This window comes from Polyodon spathula, chromosome 21 (assembly GCF_017654505.1).
Source record: "Polyodon spathula isolate WHYD16114869_AA chromosome 21, ASM1765450v1, whole genome shotgun sequence".
NCBI lineage: Eukaryota > Metazoa > Chordata > Actinopteri > Acipenseriformes > Polyodontidae > Polyodon > Polyodon spathula.
The window spans coordinates 6,857,604-6,878,970 of NC_054554.1; the positions used below are offsets into that span (position 1 = coordinate 6,857,604).

Here is a 21,367-nt window from a genome sequence, read left to right on the forward strand (position 1 = left end):
GTGGTAAAGCATAAAACAAGTATAACAAAGAATAGGAACAGAAAAGCAGAGCAAACTTCTGTGTAATGTTATCGATTCATCACCCGGCTTGCTCAATATGAAACTCCAATATTCTCCAGGAAAAGACATTTCATTGCATGCTGGTGTTAAATTGAAAGTACTTTGTCTAAATAAAAGTCCCTCTCAATTGTACTGCTGTTGTTCCTGTTTCAATTGGAATAACAGTTTTTATTTAACATGTGTGCACAGAAATGTTTGGAGGTGAAGAGGTAGCAGAGTCACTTTGCAAGGTCCCAGTTGATTGGTGACAGTACATTTAAATGAAATACATACAGCTGCATTAATACAAATATTTTGAAACAATATGCATTGGCAGCAACAATCCTAACTTTATAAAGATACAGACTTGAGGTTGTATTAGCCTTAAATGTCTTAAATATTGGTTGGAGCAACATCAATGTATATACTGAAATAAACATTGCAAATGGAATATGGGCTGGCAATCACAATGGTAGTCTACCAGGGGAGATACACACAAGCTGCTGATTATTAATATGGAACTGAGCTTCAATAAATGGGTATCAATGAATTGTGTAGAACATGATACTTTCACAGGTATTTCATTTTTTTTGATTGATATGATTCTACAAACTAGAACTACAAATAGAATGGGTCCGCTGTGGCTCACTTAGTAAAGACACAGCCACTTAAAGAACTACAAATAGAATGGGTCCGCTGTGGCTGACTCAGTAAAGGCACAGCCATGTAGAGTGCAGGGGGGTCATGAGATTGTGACCTTGCAGGTTCAAAACTTGGTTTCAGTGTAGAGCCACAAAGTGGTACATCAACAGAATGTGGTATGCGTGCCAAAGCTTGACCCGTGTAATGTCAGAAAATGGTACACTGTCATTGCTGTGATTGACTACTCACAAATCATTATGAACAAGACAAACTGCAGTTCACCCACAAAATCATATATGTTTCAATTTTAGAAAACCCAATTTGTTGCTCATCAGTTAAATTTGCTGACTTGTGAAAACAATTATATTAAAAATAACTTTAAGGGCCAAACTCAGTACATCGTAGCCCCTTGATTGATTTGGTTGCCCATCAGCAAATATATTGGTATTCTTAATACATAGTCAACATAGAAGTTTTTCTAATTAAATTATTATTTACACATATGTAGTTTTAGTAACTGTGTAATGACAGCGTATACATGGGAAAAGGCCCTGTAAACATTGATTCCTTTTACTCTTCTTGTACTTTAAATGTTAAGTCCCCCATATCCACCCCACTTGCATGTTGTATATGTATCCAAATGCGCCAGGAACATCCATGCTTCCTGGAGCATCTACACACAAAGCTAACCCTAACCTTAAATCACAGTGTTACCCCCAACCTAATCTTAACCTGAAAACCACTATCAGATTGTTTTGCTAATTGCTAATTGCGACTTTTTAAAACATGCTTTCAAAAGTGCTTAACAAATTGATGCAGTTGTAAGTGTAATTGCCATCTCATAATGTCTGAGAACCCTCATCTCCACCCTGCAAATTTATGCAGGAACTACATTTTCATCTTAGGCTGAAAGAAAAGCTGCTGCCGCAAAGCATTCCCTAAAAAGTCGCTAACAGCCCTGCGCTTGTTTAGTACATTTCACGCTACACTTCCGACTCGTTTACAAGTGGTTTGTGACTATTACGACAGACAAAACACTTTAGTACATCCTACCCCTGAATACTTGTTGCAGGCAGCCCTCAAAAGCCCCCTGGGAGTTTCAACTCTACTCCACCAGGGGGAGGTGCAGGGCCTCTGCGGAAGAGCAGCGTCACGCCTTTGCGGAATCGCTGGTCCCGCACGCTGTAGATGATGACGTTGCAGCAGCTGTTTGAGGTCAGGATCCAGAAGGCAAAGAAGGAGAAGTTGCACCACTGGTATCCCACCACGTTGCCTAACACGAATGCGGCGATGGGGGTAAAGGAGGCCGTGAAAGCAAATGTCAAGATGCCAATTGTCTTGGCTGCTTTGATGTCCGAGAACGAGGGTCTGTGCATGCATCTGTTGTGAATGTCCCCCCCTGAGCCCCCTTCCGCAAGCAACTTGCGCTTGCGGGAGTACTGTCTGATGCTGGAGAAAGAAAGGATGTTGACCACTAGGGTTCCCCCCAGCAAGGTGAAGTCAAACGCTGAGAAGAGCAGCATGAGATTCCCATTTGGTGGTGGCGGCCCATCTCTCCACAAGGGGGCGTAGTTGCACATTCGGCTGCACGCGTTGTATTCCAGGGTGAAGGCGTCACTGAGGATCAGAGGGGCCACGGCCAGCAGGAAGCTGGTCGCCCAGGAGAGGGTGATGAGGAGCAGGGTGCGGTGGCGTGTTACCACAGCGTCCTTGTGCAACGGCTTGAGTATGGCCACACTGCGCTCCACAGTCATCAGAAAGATGGTGCTGATGGATACAAAGGTGCAACCAGCAAACACAGGCCCAATCAGTTTGCAGGGCTGCCAGGGCCCCCACAGGCCACCTGAGGAGACCCCCTTACTCCCCTGGTACCACGCCGGCGGAGAGCTGGTCAACATCAGTGTGATCTCTGTGTAGATGGAGAAGGGAGCCACCAGCACTCCAACCATCATGTCTGCCAGCGCCAGAGACACTGCCAGGGAGAAAGGTAACAAAGCACACATTTATATAAAATGTGTCTGAAAGGAAAAAAAATAATACAAATAAATAAATAACAAGCAATGAATTGCAGGTAGGAGCACTTAAATTTGTATTTATTTCTTCATAGTCTTATAATGTAAAATGTTTTATTTATTTTTTAAAATGTGGGTCAAATTATCACAGCAAAACTACTTTAGTTGGCTACTTGAATTACATTAACCGGTGTGTTGGCCTGTGGTGCTAATACAATACTCTCTTTTCCCATTATTTGGTTCCTCTGCCTTCCAACAGCTGTGCAAAGCTACTTTAAATAGCACAAATACCCTCGCTATAAAGTGAAGGAGAATCTCACAGACAGTGCCTGGCTGTATGCGCTGCACTTGCCCCTCACCTTGCAGGAAGCCTCACAAAAAAAAAAAAACAAAGTGAATATATCATTTCTAACCAGGAAACATCCTTGAGATGAAAGTCTCAATATAATACAAAATATAACATTTAACAAGCATAACAAGCTATTCAGTACTTTTCAAAATCTATCAATGGCAACAGAGCCTAATTAGGGCTCAGCCATTCAGAAATCAACCCTTTTAAAACCACACATTGAAAAGTGCTGCGAATTTCTTCATAAGGTATTACCACGCTGGGGAATTTAAACTGAGAAATATAACATCAGCTCCCAGCAACTATACTGTCTCATCAGCATCACCAGTGCAGGCACAGGTAGACAATGGCTATTACAATAGCTAGTAACAGTTCTCTATAGAATTCTTTGAGAAACATTTTGAATCAAGACATCGATAAAGACCAATTTTATTGGTTTTCTACACATATCTTGTGATTGAGCATGCTTACAGAATTTGGGGCTAAAACAGCAGTGAAAATTTAGTTTTTGCCAAGCAGATCTACAAAGAGACATAACTGCTCTTGTACACTAGAAATTTAAATAGCATCTTAGGTAACAATGTCAATCAGCAGGAACACAAAACTTAATTTACTTTTATATCTCACTATGTGTGATGTGTAATTCCAGCAACACTGCCCTTTCCTCTAGGGCACTAATGAACTCTGTCTGGTATTGTAGTGTCATAGACGTTTCAGTTCATTGCGTCCGTTTTTGATTATAGGTGACAAAATCTTAAGGGTTTCCTGTCATGGCCACTTATTAAAATAATATAAAGTGAGTGTTGAAATATGGACATGGGTCCCGTTGCATTACTTTTGAGGTATCCTTGCGGTGTGCGGAATCGGCGAGTCTGTAGGAAGACGGTGAGCATGATAACGTTGCCGAAGACGATGGCGAACGCCAGGCTGATCATGAAGACTACGGCCAGAGTGTGGTTTAGCAGGCCACAGCAGCACAACGTGCAGATCGGGGCCAGGGGGACCCCAGTCTGGACTGTTGCTGTGAAGCTGGGGTCCCCTGTGGGGTCAACCAGCCACCCAGACCCCTCAGTCAGGTTACTGAGGAGGGTTGGCATCACAGACGCGGTGGTGATCCTGTCTCTCTCTCTTCCTTCCTTCCTCACTCTCTGCTGGGGTGGGGGTGGGAGGCTCCCTTAGGATAGGGGGGTCCAGGGGTCTGATTCCCAGTGCGCAGGACGTCCCTGCCAGGAGAGAGAGAAATTACAACATTATAATGCTATATAATAAGTGTCACTAATTCAGACGAATCCATAAGTTCTCCTTTTTTAAAACTGAAAAAATATGCTGTGAGTGTTATAGAAGTAAATAGGGCTTGGTGCAGGTTGATATGAAACTTCAATTTAATGCTACAGTACTGAAGTATTCGCATGTACAGTTGCAGAAACTAGGTTTTTCTATAAACTGAATTGCAATGGAAGTAAATTGATAATATTTAGGACATTACAGCATTGTCAGGTGGATCGCTTCTTAAAAGACGGGATGCCAAGATAATTATTGAGCTCAGAGTCAGAATGCGATACAAAAGGCATTAAACATACATAGCTCATTCCTATGAATTACATATTGGAGTACCACTGTTAATACAAGCTTTAAAAGCTTGTTAAATATTTACAGATGGCTAGACAATTATTTATGTAGAGACACCGATATATTCAATGATCAGTCCTATGACCTGTTGGAAGGTCGGATGGACTTACTCAAAGTTTGTCAAGTCAGAAGTTTATTTAAGTGGCACTTGGAGGCATTCAGCGTGGCTTGCCATTTGTTCCTTATGGAATGAAAATATATTTTAATATATTGAGAAAAATAATGTAATATTTTGATTAATATATTTCAATATTTTGAAGATTACAAAATGTATTATATAATATATGCTGTACAGTGTATGAATCTAATTTTTTTGTTTGACGTGAATACTTTTAAAGTAGTTAGTAGTTATACAAATGCAAAAAAACAACAAAAAAGCAAGAATATTAAACACCTTGAGAAAGAGAGAGAGAGAGAGAGTGAGAGAGAGAGAGAGAGAGAGACACAATCCTCTTACCAACAAAATTGTACTAGAAGACAATCAGCAGCACACAATAATTGTATTCTCAGAGTCAGGGATATGAGCTTGTTTAAATTATAGAAATTATTCAATAACTGATTGAAAGAAAAAAAGGAGGCAATAAAGTAATCATAGCCAAATATCATGACAATTTACAGTCCAGTAACTGCTGTACCACCAGACTCTGCATCCGCTGCAAGAGAAGGATGACGATAAACAATAATGATAGGTTTAAAATATATAGAGAAACACGTATTTAAATGAGCTGTGACTCAGTTTAAAATCCCCTAAACTCAGCTCTCAGAGAATGTGTGTTTATGTGGGATATATTTGGGACATTACATTAGACCAAATGTGTGAACTACAGTAGGGTCAGGGGGCATATATTTATTGAGGGGTGCTATATTGTAGATATAATGTAGTTAAAAAGATTTTTATCTTATTACTTAGTGCATGAAGTCTCCTGAGAGTGGGTGTTGTTTGCTGGAGCGAAACCAACAATCTGCTTTGCCATAATAAAGCATCCACTCATATCAACACAGAGCACATTGCAGCTGTGTTACCCACAGTTATTTCAGAGCAGTATCCAAGCAGAAAGAAATCTGTGACCCCAAAACTAAGATGGGTAAATTGAGTAGAATTATCAGCTCGGCAAGGATATCCAGAAAGAAAAATACACACAGGTGTGGCATTGAGAGCAAGTGCAGGGCGGAGTGACACTGTGTGGCTCACTGCCCCCCCCAAACACACTGTGTTTAAACTGTCATCACCACCCTGTCCAAACATATCTCCAGAAAGACACAGCTCTTCCATTTCTTTCCCGTTCCCTCAATTTTACTGGCAAGGAGAAAGAGTTGAGAAGTGTCTTTGGTGGTCTCATCCTATCCCTAAATGAGGGTTAGTGGAAGCCACATCTCAAAACCACACAGATAATGTGGCACAATTCTGCACAGCTATCACCATTGTCACAAGACTCTGCTTGAGCTCTCATACAGCCGGCCACTGTTCTTCACCTTTCAGGATCACAGAAACCCCAGAAACAGACATACATCTTATAAAAAACAACAAGCAGCCATCTAGGTGCAGGTAGCTATTTAATTATCGTTCTGGATTGTTTCTTGATAGGTTTGTAACATTAACGCGTTTTCTTTTTCATTGCAAAAAATAACGCTGACAAAGACAAATTGGTTTCGGTAGCCATTTTCTATATATATATATATATATATATATATATATATATATATATATATATATATATATATATATATATATTTGATTAATTACATTCAAGTTTTTTTTTAAAAAAACTTAAAAATAGAATTTTTATATAGGAAACCTAATTCTAGCATGGTACCTTATTAAGCTGTCACAGTATTTAAAAATTAAAAAAGATGTAGCTATCGATTGGTGATACCACTACTAATGTACATTTAAAATTTATGGGTTTATAGTAGTATTTGTTATAAACAATAGTGGATGTATATACATATATATATATATATAGATATTATATATATATATATATATATATATATATATATACAAATTATAAAGATATATTTCTAACACAAATATAAAGATATAAAAATATCCAAACAATCTGTCCACCCAGCAATTAGAATATATTTCTATCTATCAATATATCTCATCATTCTTGATATATCTTGCTGGTTAACTTAACAATTTAGGGACTTCAATTAAATTACCCAAAAGAACATAATTTTTTGGATGCAATGCTTAGTCTTCTAAACACAAATACCAATGCAAGTTGATAGTTTAGAATAGGATTTTCATATAATTCTCCTGCTGTTTGTCACCCAACTCTGAGATTTGCAGCAATGCTTTGACTTAATCCTTAAAGACTTCTCACATTTTTCTCACTTTGATAAAAAAAAAGAAACACTCACACACATACTGTTTCCATTGAATACAAATATTTTAAGAATCTCTCACCTGCATCTTGCTGTATCAGTTAAAAGCCAACCAAGCCATGTCCCTGAGTGCCTTGCGATGTAGTGTCCTGTCAAAGATCCTCTCTTTTTAAAAGCTGTGCAGTTACAGTACCCTGTGCTACTGTTTTCTCCAGCTACTCAGTCAACATCAATCCTAATCCCAGCCCCACTCTTTTGATTGTGATCTAACATTCACTGATAATTGATGGTAATCTCAATCACACTGTGCAGAACCCTGCAACTCTACAGTTTCTCTCCTCAAGTAATCTCCTGCCTCCTCATCTCTCTCTCTACACTCCAACCCCCTCCCTCTCCCTCTCCCTCTCCCTCTCTCTCTACACCACAGCTGCCAGCTCTTGCTCCTGGAGCTAGCCTCCCTTCTTTATTTTTTTGTTCTAAGTTGCTACCACCCTTTCTTCCCCTCCTCTTCCCCCCTCTCACTCTCACTCCCCTCTCCCTTCCCATCTCTCTTTCTTTCATCTAGTTGCTTTCAACATCCAGAGGTCTTTGTTAACGGGGAGAATATGTGCAAACATGAATAGCTGCTAATGAGTCTAAATTGTTTGTAGTCATTGAATAGTTGAACTAGAGAAGGAAAGAGTGGACACCATTGAGGGGAAGCTGGTGCAGCTATGGAAAAGGGTTCCTCATGCATTGCAGTGGCTCTAAATTTGAGGCAGTCGGACTGGAGCAGCACTCGTTGTACTGTTATGTAGACTAGAAGTGCAAAGCACAAATACAAAAATACAAAAATACAAATACAGAAATGAAAAAACACAAAAACACAAATCGAGAAACACAAATACAAAACGAAAAACACAAGTACAAATCAAAAAACACTAATACAAATCGGAAAACACAAATACAAATCAAAAACATACAAAACGAAAAACACAAGTACAAATCGAAAAACACAAATGCAAATCAGAAAACACAAATACAAATCAAAAACACAAATACAAATCGAAAAACACAAATGCAAATCAAAAAACATAATGGCTGAGAGACAGATCTCATCAAACCTTGGAAAATAAGCAAGCAGCTTGTTTCATCAGGAATCAGCCAATTATAGTTCTCTTAAACTTCCATTCCCCTTTGCATGTTCTACTCAACGTTTCCCTGTGGTGGTAATTGACTCAGTAATGCTCACGTTTCACAGGCACACCAGTAACCTTATAGCATTTGTGGTTCATTCCATTCTGTTTTGATTTAGAATACTGTCTAGTTGCATGCACACTGTACTGTCAATTTGTTTTTATCTGTAGAAAAATAAAGCTGACATCCTGCAGAAGAACCAGTCCCTTCCCTAGTTTAAGGAGATCTCAACTCATTTGCACAACCAGGAACAACAGAGATTGCAACCTTCTGTGTTAAACATGCGACCTCCACAGCCCGACAAGTTACACTGCATTTCATGACAGCACTGCAGGGATGCTCTCTTTACTATACTTCAAACCCACATTGCAACGATCCAATTCCAAGCCCTGTTGTTTCAAGTTGAAACCCAGATAATTTAAGTAAAAAGAAAATCCCTGTTTTTTTGGATCATACCTATTAAAATGAGAGCTTTGGCAAAGCAAGAGTTCTATACTATGGGCAGTTAGCAATGGTAAAATGGTACCCACAGCTGTTACATTTTCAGATTTTGCTGTGTCATAATAGTATGTACCAACAGAAATGGATATTCAACGATAGTGCCATGGTACTGTATGAGCACCAGTGGCAGTGTTCTAAATCAATTATGTGGCTGGAAATGCTGGGGTATGATGGTGGACAGGGTTATACAACAGTATTATAATGGTATCCCAATTGTATTTTTCATAGATCTGTAAGTGTTGTTTTTGTGTGGGGTCTCTATTAGTATTACACTTTTGTCCCATCATTCCTTGCTTGGCAAAATAAGAGGATTACCAAGATTATACTTGCAGTTGTGTTTGTGTTTCTGGGTTTTTGTTTGCCTGACACGCTTTGCCTGACAGGGCCTCCCTAGCGCATCAGCACACGCAACGGCTGCGAAGCTGACTCCAGGGATCAACCACAGTGTGGTCTCCATTTCCTCCATTTCCTGACGTATGAACGAATTAATGTTCCAGCTTTTCTACTGTTGTTAAACAAACCTCGTAAACAGTCAGTGGCCACAGCAGCCCAGGCAACTGAAAGCACCAGAGTTTCAGTTTGCCCGGTGAAGCGCTGCTGCCTATGCTCTTCACTGCTGTAATTGAAAACGCTCTTGAAATGAGCAGCATTTACAATTTTAGAACAATGTATCAGCGAGTGGTATGGGGGGCACCCAGTAGAATAATGATGTTCATTCAATTAATACCTGATAGCATAGTGGGGGGGCCAGGGATTATTAACTTTGAAATCCAGGATTCATTTCTTTTGCAATCGATTCATGAGATATTTATTTGCATGTTCCCCAGTTGTATGCTTTACCCTGTATTGATATTCCTCTGTTATCAGCACCCTATTCCTGACTGAATTTCTTTCTGTCTGTAATAATAAAGCTGGCTTCTCTCAGATGCTTATTATGGAGATTGGTGTTGCTAGGAAATACTGAACTTCTCAGAATGTCATTGTCCTTCAAAGCGCTGTTTTCCTGTAACAGGCAGTGTTTCTTTGTGCCTGTAGAACTGCAGCATGCTTTTTCCCCTGCAGAGGTAACATTTACTTATGTTGGGAGATAAACTGTTGGCAATTTATATTTGCCCATTAAATATCCACAATATCTAATCAAAACAGGGATTTATTTTGTGTTTTGTCAGTGATTCACTTTCTATTTTTAACATCTTCCCGGTACGGGAGTGTACAGAAACAGCGCACATACCTTAAATTGTAAAATATCAGAATGTAGAGCGACTACGCCAGTTCAGTTCGATGAGGCACAGAACAAATTATAGGATACTTTTAGGTTCATTTCATTCAGAAAACAGATTAAATAGCAGGAACAAGATCGCCAAGAAAATCACCCAAAACATTTTAAAAAGACGTGTGTTTATTGTAAAAAATCCTTATATAGCAACACATTGTTTACAAGGTACTTGTTTAAGACAATCATTCCATTCACTTATAAACAGGTAGCGAGATTTCAAACAGTTAAACAAGGTTCACATTAATGGAATCATTTACTGCACTGCAATGCTGCTACTAAGCGAATAGAGTGGATATACATTCTTACAGAACACAGTCAAACAGTAATAATAAAAACAAAATACAGCAGTCTAAAAACACACACACAATGTCCGTACAGGGGAGGGAACACAGACAGAGACAAAAAATAGCATTACCATATAACCTACCCTGTTTCACTTCCTTACCGCCAAACTAAAAACAAAGCCGCTCATGTTCATTATTTATATTCATTGACAATTAGTCAGTGCCCAATAAGGCAGATAAACGGAAATGAGTGGAGAAGCCAACATGATACAAATCCATTATAAATTGTCAGACATCATAAAGCGTGGACTGATCAATCAATCAGTACAATTATAAAAATAACACACAGGTGCAAAATAAATGTGAGCAGGGCATTCTTGACCCTGTTACATATTATTTACAGAGCCTATACAAACTGTACATTTCCTTTCTGGGGACAAATAGACCACACTGCCTCCCAGTCGCATGCTTAAGTAACGGGCACTGTTGTGTGATACACTGACATTAAGGATACTGCCCCCTGTTGGCGAGATGAGATGAGATGAGGTTAAAAGCTCTAAAACCACAAATTCATTGTAGGCAAAACACTCGCTTGCGGTGTGTAGTGTTGGTTTATGTCTAGCCTGCCCTATTACACTTAAGTCTGTTCCTCTAACCCATACTATAATAACTCTACTACTTAGCTCAAACCACTAGGCCACACCACTTTCCTGTCCCTCCACTGTAGAGTGTGTAAAATAAATGGAACTTTGCTTTTATAGGCTACTTTCTGTAATTACTGCACTGAGAAACTGTTAAATGTAAGTGATAAATGCATTGCTGTTTGACTACCTACGGCAACTCATTTCAGGAGTCTTTAGTAAACCCTTAGGTGATGGATTTAACAATGACACCAGCAATTCCACGTAAACTGTCCTTTGGCTTATAGGACGAGTTTATGGAACAGACTATTTGGATCTATCCACTAAATCCAGCAGTAAATCTCCTGTTCCCAACAGAGTTGAACAGGACACTGGCAGATTAGTTTGGGATCTGTGCCATTGGTCAAGGAATATTTCAAACCGTTAAAATGGAATTATCAGTTTAGGGATACTGACTGCCACTGGAATGCACAGACAGCAGTGGCCTTCTAATTGATGAGCTATAATGTGTTCATGTTTGTGTGATTCTGCATTTGTCAGGCTTGTCTTTCTCCTTTATGTATTAAGTACATGTACAGAGCAAAACATTGTTAAAGTGAGGTTTGTGAGCCCACAGTACTATGTGCTCAGCAATATTGCTGATACAGTATAAGGTGCTTCTCTATTCCGTAGATCAAGCTCTGAGTAATTTCACCTCAGAAAACTACTCAACTTGCCATGCTCTTCTTGTTGCTTTTTAGCCACTGAATAAAACTGGCTGCACTGTTTTCAAAAAGGCAAGACAGCTGTAGGGAATATAGTGTATGTTTGTAAAAATGTGAAACCATCCCAGTTTGCCTCTTTGTGTAAAAAGCAAGAAATATAAATTGTGAGCGTGACATGAATAAAATGCCATAATGAAGGAACAGACCTGGGCAAAGATGGGAAGCAAGGCTCTCTGGAGGGCTGTAGAGATTAGGCTGCTGCTATTGTGTGCAGGGAGCAGGCAATCTTATAAAATAGCTCACTTATAGCTCCTGGGCGCCACACACACACAGACACACACACACACACACACACACACACACACCAAATATAAACATGTCATTGAACACAGCATCTCCTGCGGGATACGTATATGCTGATATGTATTTTATAAATACAACTCGTGCTTTTGTTATATTAATACTGAGTGACGCTGCAAAGTCCTTTTTCAACATTAAAAAAAAAAGGATTTCATCCCTGCACGTGCTTTCAAAATAAATATACCTTTAAGCTCTCAATCAAAAGATATACATTAGTTCTAAAAGGAAAACTATAAATAAGATACAGAAATAATAGTAAAAATGCAAACATTCAGGAGATTGCTGCAAGGTCACCTTCAAAGTAATGATTTTGTTTTTTGTGCTTCTTGGGAAACACTAATGAAGATGTTTGTTTTTTTTTGTCCAGGACAGTCACCACAAATTAACTTGATGCAGAGATTTGCCCTTTGTTGTGATTGAACAGCATCTTCTTGCTGAATTGGCTTTGATCAGGTCGTTTTTAATAAAGTTTTAGTCTAGCGCAAGGGATCTTTTCTTTCAAAAGTCAATTAAAGGGTGCCAGTTTGTTGTCAGTTTTGAAAAGCAAACACACAAAAGAGAGCTATATTGTAACCATGCCAAGCAAATACCAGGCTTGGCATGAGGTTTTAAACATCCATTTCAAAGAAGGCAGATTAATGGCAGAGAAGTCCAAGAGGTAAGTCTGTTTCACAGGATACAGCTCAGAAGCTTTTCAGACAGATGTGAGAGAAACTCAGGGAAGCAATCCTTTGCATTCTGATAGTACATATATGAAAAGCAATTGAAAGGTTATAGTTTTGTGATTGTGTCATTTTCATTTACAAAATACCAACTGCAACTTATACATTTTGATGCTTCATTCAAATTACACTGTAATACAAATTACCACGCACAGCGTTTAACATTTTATGAATTTATACTTGGCATTACTCCATAAATGTAATATTTTGGAGTAATAAGCACATTTATTACAATATATAAACCCTTCGCAATATCGCTCTCTGGAAATGACACCAGATTTATATATTATAGTAAATGATTTTAGGTACGTTATTTAAAGTTCGCAGGTTGTGTTTGTTATGCTCACTGAATGATTTACTAGGAACCTAGTTAAAACAATAGGATTTATTTAACATGTAGTAACATTCAAGTAATCAGTCAAAGCAACTTCAATAATATTAACTGTATCACTTAGCAATAAATACTGTGAGTTACGTGAAATTCACATGGGGACTCTTTCCTAGTTTCCCATAAACCAAACTAACATTAAATTGTGGTTCTTAAAAGGCAATGCTTATCTGTACTTATGATCCACTAGTATTTGATAAAAACTACTTCTATTGTATTACAGATATGAAATTCTCCAAAAATTACATGTTAAGCAATATTGTAAGTTACAATAATTACAATGGGAACTGTTTTGTACTTTCCATAGCTAAATCAAATTGTACTGGATACAATCAGATTAATTCAATAAGTATCTTAAATTGTTTCTCGAAACAGTTTTTTCAACTAACATTTACCTGTCGTATACAGTAATATATTTGTTTTCTAATCGCATGCATGCAGAGAGTTCAACTCTTTCTACACGAGTCACCTATCCTTCTAGGTACCATTAACCTTATGTAACACTTGTGGGAAGTTTCCATGGTGTAAGTTAACAGCATGTTAGGTAAAAGCAGTAAGGATGTCTTCAGACAACAAGACTGGGTTGCTTCCATTTGAAGCAGTAGTGCACCTAAATACATTGCCAGCCGATCTGAAGCAGAGGTGCAACAAGAACACGCTTAATGCAGACATTTGTGAAGACGCAGTTGCTACTGTCACTTTTTCCTATACAAGCAAGTTTTATCCTTTTGTTCTGATTGGCTAGCCTGTATCAGTGTTCACACTTCCTTTGAGGTGAAGGTGTTAATAAGGCTTATCCTTCTATGTGTTAGTTTAGTGTAGTTCCTGAACAAATTACCATGATCAATGAAATATTTGGTCAAGAGACTAGCCAGAGTGTCTCTGACTTGGGAGATTCATCTTATTACTCAAATTACTTTACAATTTTATGAATCACTGTTAATTCTTATAATTCTTGTGTTTAGTTTATTTTTCTTTTGATGAAGTCATTGATTACAAAGATCGATCACAGAGCGACAAGTGTATACCACACAAGTTCATATTGTAAAAACTTTAGCAGTATAGCTAAAAACAAGAAAAACCTTTGCCGCATTTCAAGTGGCTGCTGATACAGTGCTTTCCGTAAACCACTAATTAACCATTTTTTTCTTTTTGCTGATACATTCATATGGCAGTGTGTGTCGTACACCTTGTGACCTGAACTCTTGCACAATGTGAGACAGGAGTGCATTACACAATAACACTGCTTTATCAGTTCAAATCCGATATCCAAAGTAAGTAATTTTTTTATTTTTTTTTATCTGATTGCCACTGGCAAATAACCAAATAACACTAGGAGAGGCTTGCATGTTTTACAAAAATGCAAGACCCACAAAGTTATATTTATTTTTATACTAACTGTAGGCAGTACATATAAATAGCAAGTGGATGTACGTATTTACAAAGAAATGTGTCACAGAATCAATATGTATAGGATAAAGACTGCAGGTCTCAAGAATGAATGCGGCAGTGCTAACAGGATACCCCCATGAAACCCAGTCCTCTGGATCAGCAGTGACCCTCGTCTGCCTGTGCTAAGCATCATGCTTACAATGTGAAACCTGCCATGGAGATAGGGCTGAACTTGATATTATTTCCAATGCATTATTATTTGATATTTGATCCAATGCATAGCTCAAAATAGATTTGTTAATGTGCAGTAGTGAAGCACATTATATTGTATACATTTATAAAATGTAAAGTATAAAAAGATTAGGTTTGCAACTGAATTACAGAAGATAAGGAAGTGTATTTCTGTCTCAGTAAGATGATGACTCTTCAATATGTCCCTTGAATTTGATATACCCATGGAACAATGTTAATCATACCAAACTGGCAGTGGACTATCCCTTCCTGGCGTGCCACACTTGGGACGTGCATTTCCAAAATCTATAAAACTACTGTACGATGACATCATCAAAATGCCCGAAAAAGAACATTGCATTCTGTGTGCCACAAGGTGTTGTAAAACATAAGCATTGACATCAAGATTAATTAGCATGAGCTGAGCATGACTTGGCATGCAGATTGGAATAATTGTATTTATTTATTTTACATCGATATTGACACTCTTCTCTGTTGATTGTGCAGTTTGCTTCCCTGAGGTTGATCACATTATCTGTCCACTGCATTTTTCTGAGCTCAGACTCTAAGAAGAGTGACTCACAAAATGAAGTGTACCAGATACAGCCAGGCCAAAGGCAGGAACCAGCTGCATGCAGGATCAGTTTTACTTTAACAAATCATTCCATGAGTCAACAATTAAATGGCTTAAAGGATTGAAAAGTTGATTTAAAAAAAAAAGTAACGATGTCTGTGTGCGGCACCGCTGCTAAAGTACCCTGTCTAATAATGTTCCGAGGTGTGGTCTGAGGGTTACACAAGTGACAGTGATAATAGAAGTGTACCAAGTAGCAATAAAACAGCAGCACCACTCATTGATACAGTAAAACCCTTATTACCCAAAGGTATTGGGCAGTGGTAGTTCACTGTAACTTTCTTAACTCAGTTACAATACAGCATTTACCTTTACACACATTATACTGATGAAGGCAACAATCAAAACGTTTGCCTATTTAACTCATGGAGATAAACGACAGCTGTTTATTTAAATCATTTTCCAGGGAAACCACCTGGCTTACCTCAAGTGCTCTTGCCTAGGGGTAATCACAGTTTGGTGCCATCAAAGATGATTTCCTTGTATTGTAAAATGGTTTAAAAAAAATCTATAACAGGGTATAGGTTGATGAAATAAAACCCTTAGTTTTCCTAATACAGTAAATACATAACTCTTTACTGCCCCAGATATGTTCCCATACCTACTGAATGCCCATTTTCTCTAACATATTGGACACTACAGCAAAGGGATAACATAAAGTACTGTACTGTTCTGTTTTACCAGGAATACAGTAGAGGGCTGGTTAGCACATTTCCTATGAAAACAGCAGTGACACTGCAGTGTAATATACCCAGACTTGGGTATACAAATTGGACAGATACTGTTGGTTTATTATTTTGTTGCAATGCCACACATTGTATAACATCCTTTTTGTTTACTGGTAAAGCCCTCTGTTTGAACACCTTATCTCATTCAGGGAACAGTAAACATAGCACCTGTTACAAGAACAATTGCAAAACCAGGGGAATTTGATTTAAGAGCACAGAACCCTTTTCTTCACAACCTTATTACTTTGCAGTTGTGTTTATTTGATCATTTACACAGGAAAAGGTACCAATTATACTGAAGACGTGACCGTACAAAGTAATACTACTGTAAAGATCAAACCTACAAAACATTTGTCCAATGAAAACAGTTAAAATATAATGGCATGTTTATACAATAACCCAGTAGCCAATATACACTAGAAGTTACAATAGAGTAACTCTATAACTAAAAACAAAATTGATGTCAGCTTATAAGAACAATTCAATGATCAGATGGGTTTTTTTCGGGAAAATACGTCTGTGCTATAAAGAGAGCTGCTGTCGAAAGCATCATGAGAAAAAGGGAGGCAACACAGGTCACAAAGCAGTGCTGTGCACTCTGATTAAATCTAGCCTTTGATCTGTTTAAACAGTTGCTTCGGTAGGGGATGTATTCTTTTACAGTCCCTTTAAATTAAGGTTTTGCTTCCAGTGCTACTAGAAAAATCAACATTTTAAACAACCTGATTGCGACAAAAAAGGATTAAACAGGTTTAGCCATTTAGCCACATAGAATTGAAATACAGACTGTCAAGAAGATCAAATTCAAGCTGACTATATACATACAGTGCATTGCAATGCAAGAGAAACAGTTTCTCAGAAAATATTCTAAGTGCTGTCTGGCTGTAATCAATTCAGCCTACTGAGAGAAGGAGTTATTTAAGAAAACAGCATGAAATTAGGGAACTAAAGTTTGACCTGTTTTTTTTTTTTTTTCTTGCATGCTCAAAACATTTATATTAGCTTGCACTGCATTTTGAGTTGTCCACTTGTTTTTAGTGCCCAATATGGTTTAAAACAGTTTTTTTTCCATATTTATGAAGAACAATATTGAAATGACCTCTTGCTACAGTGTGGCAATTCAACAGAAAATGATCAATGGATGAAATTAGCTCAGGAGCCTGCCTTTGAAACTGCTGACTGGTGAAGTAGAATGGACAGGAGGCGAGTACAACAAGGTATACAAATGTTTTGGGGTGGTTACAAAATGTACTAACAGTAATAATGTAAGAGTAACAGAATAGCAAGGTAGTAAAGAAGTGAAAACGTGCAAATAGGAAATCAAAAACTTTGGAAGAGTTTGTACCAGTGGAAAGACTACTGAGGCATGTTTGAACTGTTTTGACCTGTTACATTAAAAAGGTTGCAAAAGTTACAGGAATAGTTCTGGATTGCGTCTCCTGGTTATGGGAAGTGTGTTGGCATCAGAGAGTATATAAGCATCAAACATTCACTGCTCAGGGCATTCTCACCCTACGCTGACAGACACATCACCATGTGGTAAGTAGTGTGAGTTATGTATGTCTTTTGCACTTTAAAGTAAAAGTGCTGTCACCTTCAGGGGTTTTTAACACACTGTGCTATCCATTCTAGCTGCACAAAAAATGATTTGCTTCAAATCTTCCTAGCAGGCATTTTAACTCCACAGGGAAAAAAGCATGGCATCTGCAAGAATTGCTGAAATTCTGACAGTTTAACACACCAGTGCTGCTCAACTCTCTGACCACTTTTCCAGTCGATACAACTTGCTGACTGCCTGCATTCAGAGTTTGAGTGATTGTGCGAATTGATCATTAATTAGGATGCGTGATACGGTGTGTTTATGGAGAGCTAATTCTACATACAAAAGGGACAGTGGCATATTAGAATGCAGGGTAAACACACAGGGCCGTGACAGATTCATTGATTACTCTCCAGGTCTTCCCTGGCAGTGCTTCTTGTGATCTTCGGACTCTGCTTTGCAGACAAGCCCCTTACTGAAGTTAATGAGAAGTCTGAGAAAGAAACACCACCAGGTAACACATATAAATTGCTTTTCTAACTTTATAATAATAATAATAATAATAATAATAATAATAATAATAATAATAATAATAATAATAATAATAATAATTGCCAAAATTAAAAGTCTTTCTTAATCTCTTCAAAAATTATTTATTTATTTATTTTTTTGTTTTTATTACATATTATACCATTGTGTGTTTTATAGTGAACTACTGAACTACTTACCCGAACATGAAATCCAAGTGATACAAGAAGACACAGCCAGGTTCTACTGGATAGCCTATGGTAGAGTTTTTAAAGTTATGGTTGCGCTACACGAATGTCCTTGTATTGCATTGCAGTATGTGGGAGGCCGGCTGGACCAATCCGGCGTGACCGACGCATGGTGGGGGGGCTGCTTGCTCCCCATGTCCCCTGGCAGGTCCTGGTGTCTCTAAAAGGGAATCTAGTGAGGGGAGGGGGGGTCCTGATCTCTGACCGCTGGGTGCTGACCACCGGAAGGAACCTAATGGACAGCTTCAGTAACGCCACAGAGATGCCACATCTCCCACGGGTGTATGTGGGCATCACAAAGCTGAGCCATGCCAACCACAGTGCCGAGGTGCCAGTTGAGCAGGTGAGACAATGCAGCTGCTGAAATGGATCAGATGGTTTCTTTTCGGGAAAATACGTCTGTGCTATAAAGAGAGCTGCTGTCGAAAGCATCATGAGAAAAAGGGAGGCAACACAGGTCACAAAGCAGTGCTGTGCACTCTGATTAAATCTAGCCTTTGATCTGTTTGAACAGTTGCTTCGGTAGGGGATGTATTCTTTTTCAGTCCCTTTAAATTAAGGTTTTGCTTCCAGTGCTACTAGAAAAATCAACATTTTAAACAACCTGATTGCAGCAAAAAAGGATTAAACAGGTTTAGCCATTTAGCCACATAGAATTGAAATACAGACTGTCAAGAAGATCAAATTCAAGCTGACTATATACATACAGTGAATTGCAATGCAAGAGAAACTGTTTCTCAGAAAATATTCTAAGTGCTGTCTGGCTGTAATCAATTCAGCCTACTGAGAGAAGGAGTTATTTAAGAAAACAGCATGAAATTAGGGAACTAAAGTTTGACCAGTTTTTTTTTTTTTTTTCTTGCATGCTCAAAACATTTATATTAGCTTGCACTGCGATATGTGTACCAAGTGTAACTGGCAGCCTTTATGGAGGCTGGATTATTTGTGGGGTGGATAGGATGCGTTTGTGGTTTATGACGTCACAAAACTCTTTGCTGAAATAATTTTCCTTTAATCAACCTAGTTATGTATGTATACCATACAGGGATGGAGATAAGGCTCCTGTGCATAGCAGCTTCACACATACCAGGTATTGATACAAGCTTGATTAGCCCAAGTGTATTGATAACAAGCTCAGGTGTGTCTTATTAAACTCATAGTAAAACCAGGAATGCATCAAACTGCTATGTCCTGCTATAGACAATTATTGGGACAATGGACCATTTTGAACAGTATATGCTGTACATATTTTGTTAGAAGATAATTTGATAAAAACGTGTGTTGAAGAATAATAGTGGAGAATCACTATTAGAACTTGATAAAGTAAAGTAGAACTTAAAATAAACTGTGTGTTTGTGTTTTAGGATATGTTTTTTTACAATACCTCCTTATAATGATTGATGAAGGGACTGTCTGACAAAAAATAGTCAATAAATGTTTTGCAATTGCATATTCGACTATAGTGCAATGATTGTGTGTTGTATATCTTTATATACTGTAAAAGTAATCCTATCTCTCACTAAGGAAAGGTGGTATATCTATACAAGTGGCCTTTAATATGGTTTTGACTGTTCTGACTCATGGTTTGTCTATGGTTTTCCAGGTGATTATGCATCCCCGTTTCCAGAATAGCTCAGAGTGGGAAAACGATCTGGCACTAATTAAGCTTGGGGACAAAGTGTCCTTGGGTCAAAATGTGATGCCCATCTGTCTGCCTGTCAAGGAGTACGTAGAGACAGGAAGAGAAGGCCACGTGGCGGGCTTTGGGATGGGCGCATTCTTGGAGTACTCTAAGCACCTCAAGTACCTGACGCTGGCTGTGGCTGACCATACACAGTGCCATGACTATTTCAACTCCAGCGCCCACTTGCTCAGAAACGTGCCTGTTGTGAATGAGAACATGTTCTGCACCAATGTCACCAGATACAGTGAGAACACGTGCTGGGGAGATGCAGGGGCAGCCTTTGCGGTGCAGGACCCCCAGGATGGTGCATGGTATCTGGCTGGAATCCTCTCCTTTGACAAGAGCTGCTCTGTAGAGACCTACAGCGTCTTCATGAAGCTGTCCAGCTACCTGCCCTGGATATACCATGTCCTGGGGAATTACACAGAGGTGCAGAACGCAGCTGGGAGTAAACTTTACACTTGAAGTGGATTAAAATTCCACACTGCATGTCATTGAAAAATAATATAAGATTACTTCAATTGTTTAAAATTTTTATTGCCTGTAATTTATATACTTTTATTTTTTGCTTAATTTTCAGTAAGTCGCTTTGGATAAAAGCATCTGCTAGGTAATAATAATAATAATAATAATAATAATATAATAATAATAATAATAATAAACGTTTTGTTTAGTTTTAATGTACTTTTCTGTGCTCTTTGTTCACATGTTGTAGTGATCTCTGATCTTTGAAGGTTTATTGTAATTTACTATACACTGGTAAAAATATGGTGTTTTAAAACTACAGAAATAAATGAAAAGCCCCTACAGTATGCACGTCTAATTTGTTTCTTGTTGGTTTCATAATACTAACTTGCCTTACTCCTCAAAAATAAAAGCTAATACAATTTAGCAATAGCTTATGGCAATGTGATGGTCTGGTAGTCTAGCACAAAAACCACTGTTCTGTCTGATCAATGCATTCTGTCTCGATGCACCTGAGCAATTTACAATTAGCCTAAGTGAAAAGAGAGCTCTCTTGCACAGGGCTTAATGTTTACGGCAAATTAAATCCAAACTCTAATTAAAGTAACAGCTATTTAAGGCCCATTCATAGTTCCATTATTATTATTTTTTTTTAATACGTTTAGAAAAAGTCTCAGCAGTAAATAATATATTTTGATGCTACTCAGGAAAAGAGCTCACTGTATCTGAAGACCAAGGCCATGGAGAGAAATACAGAATGTGCTTAAATGAAGCTGAATGGAAGAGGAGCTTTCTGCTGATCTAACACTCTCTTTAATTGAAGGGCTGGGCTGGGATCGCCACAGACCTCACAGTGCAATCTG

At 38.3% G+C, this 21,367-nt stretch overlaps 2 protein-coding genes across 3 annotated transcripts; one reads left to right on the forward strand and one right to left on the reverse strand.

Annotated features, from left to right (window-relative positions):
* Nucleotides 1-245: 245 nt before the first annotated feature.
* LOC121296680 (trace amine-associated receptor 13c-like) lies at nt 246-17,395 on the reverse strand. 2 transcript variants are annotated; one of them, XM_041222453.1, is made up of 3 exons: nt 15,736-17,395; nt 3,878-4,265; nt 246-2,653 (listed from the first exon to the last, which is right to left on the reverse strand). In XM_041222453.1, the coding sequence occupies exons 2-3, from the start codon at nt 4,137-4,139 to the stop codon at nt 1,761-1,763; spliced, it is 1,155 nt and encodes a 384-aa protein (XP_041078387.1). In that variant the 5' UTR covers nt 4,140-4,265; nt 15,736-17,395; the 3' UTR covers nt 246-1,760. The 2 variants fall into 2 exon arrangements, with proteins under 2 accessions (XP_041078387.1, XP_041078388.1); XM_041222454.1 differs by lacking the exon at nt 15,736-17,395 and adding an exon at nt 7,085-7,349.
* A 90-nt stretch (nt 17,396-17,485) lies between these two features.
* On the forward strand, nt 17,486-20,607 carry LOC121296681 (haptoglobin). The gene is made up of 4 exons (XM_041222455.1): nt 17,486-17,578; nt 17,996-18,093; nt 18,424-18,698; nt 19,959-20,607. Exons 1-4 carry the CDS (start codon nt 17,574-17,576, stop codon nt 20,502-20,504), a joined length of 924 nt encoding a protein of 307 aa, XP_041078389.1. The 5' UTR covers nt 17,486-17,573; the 3' UTR covers nt 20,505-20,607.
* Nucleotides 20,608-21,367: the final 760 nt, after the last annotated feature.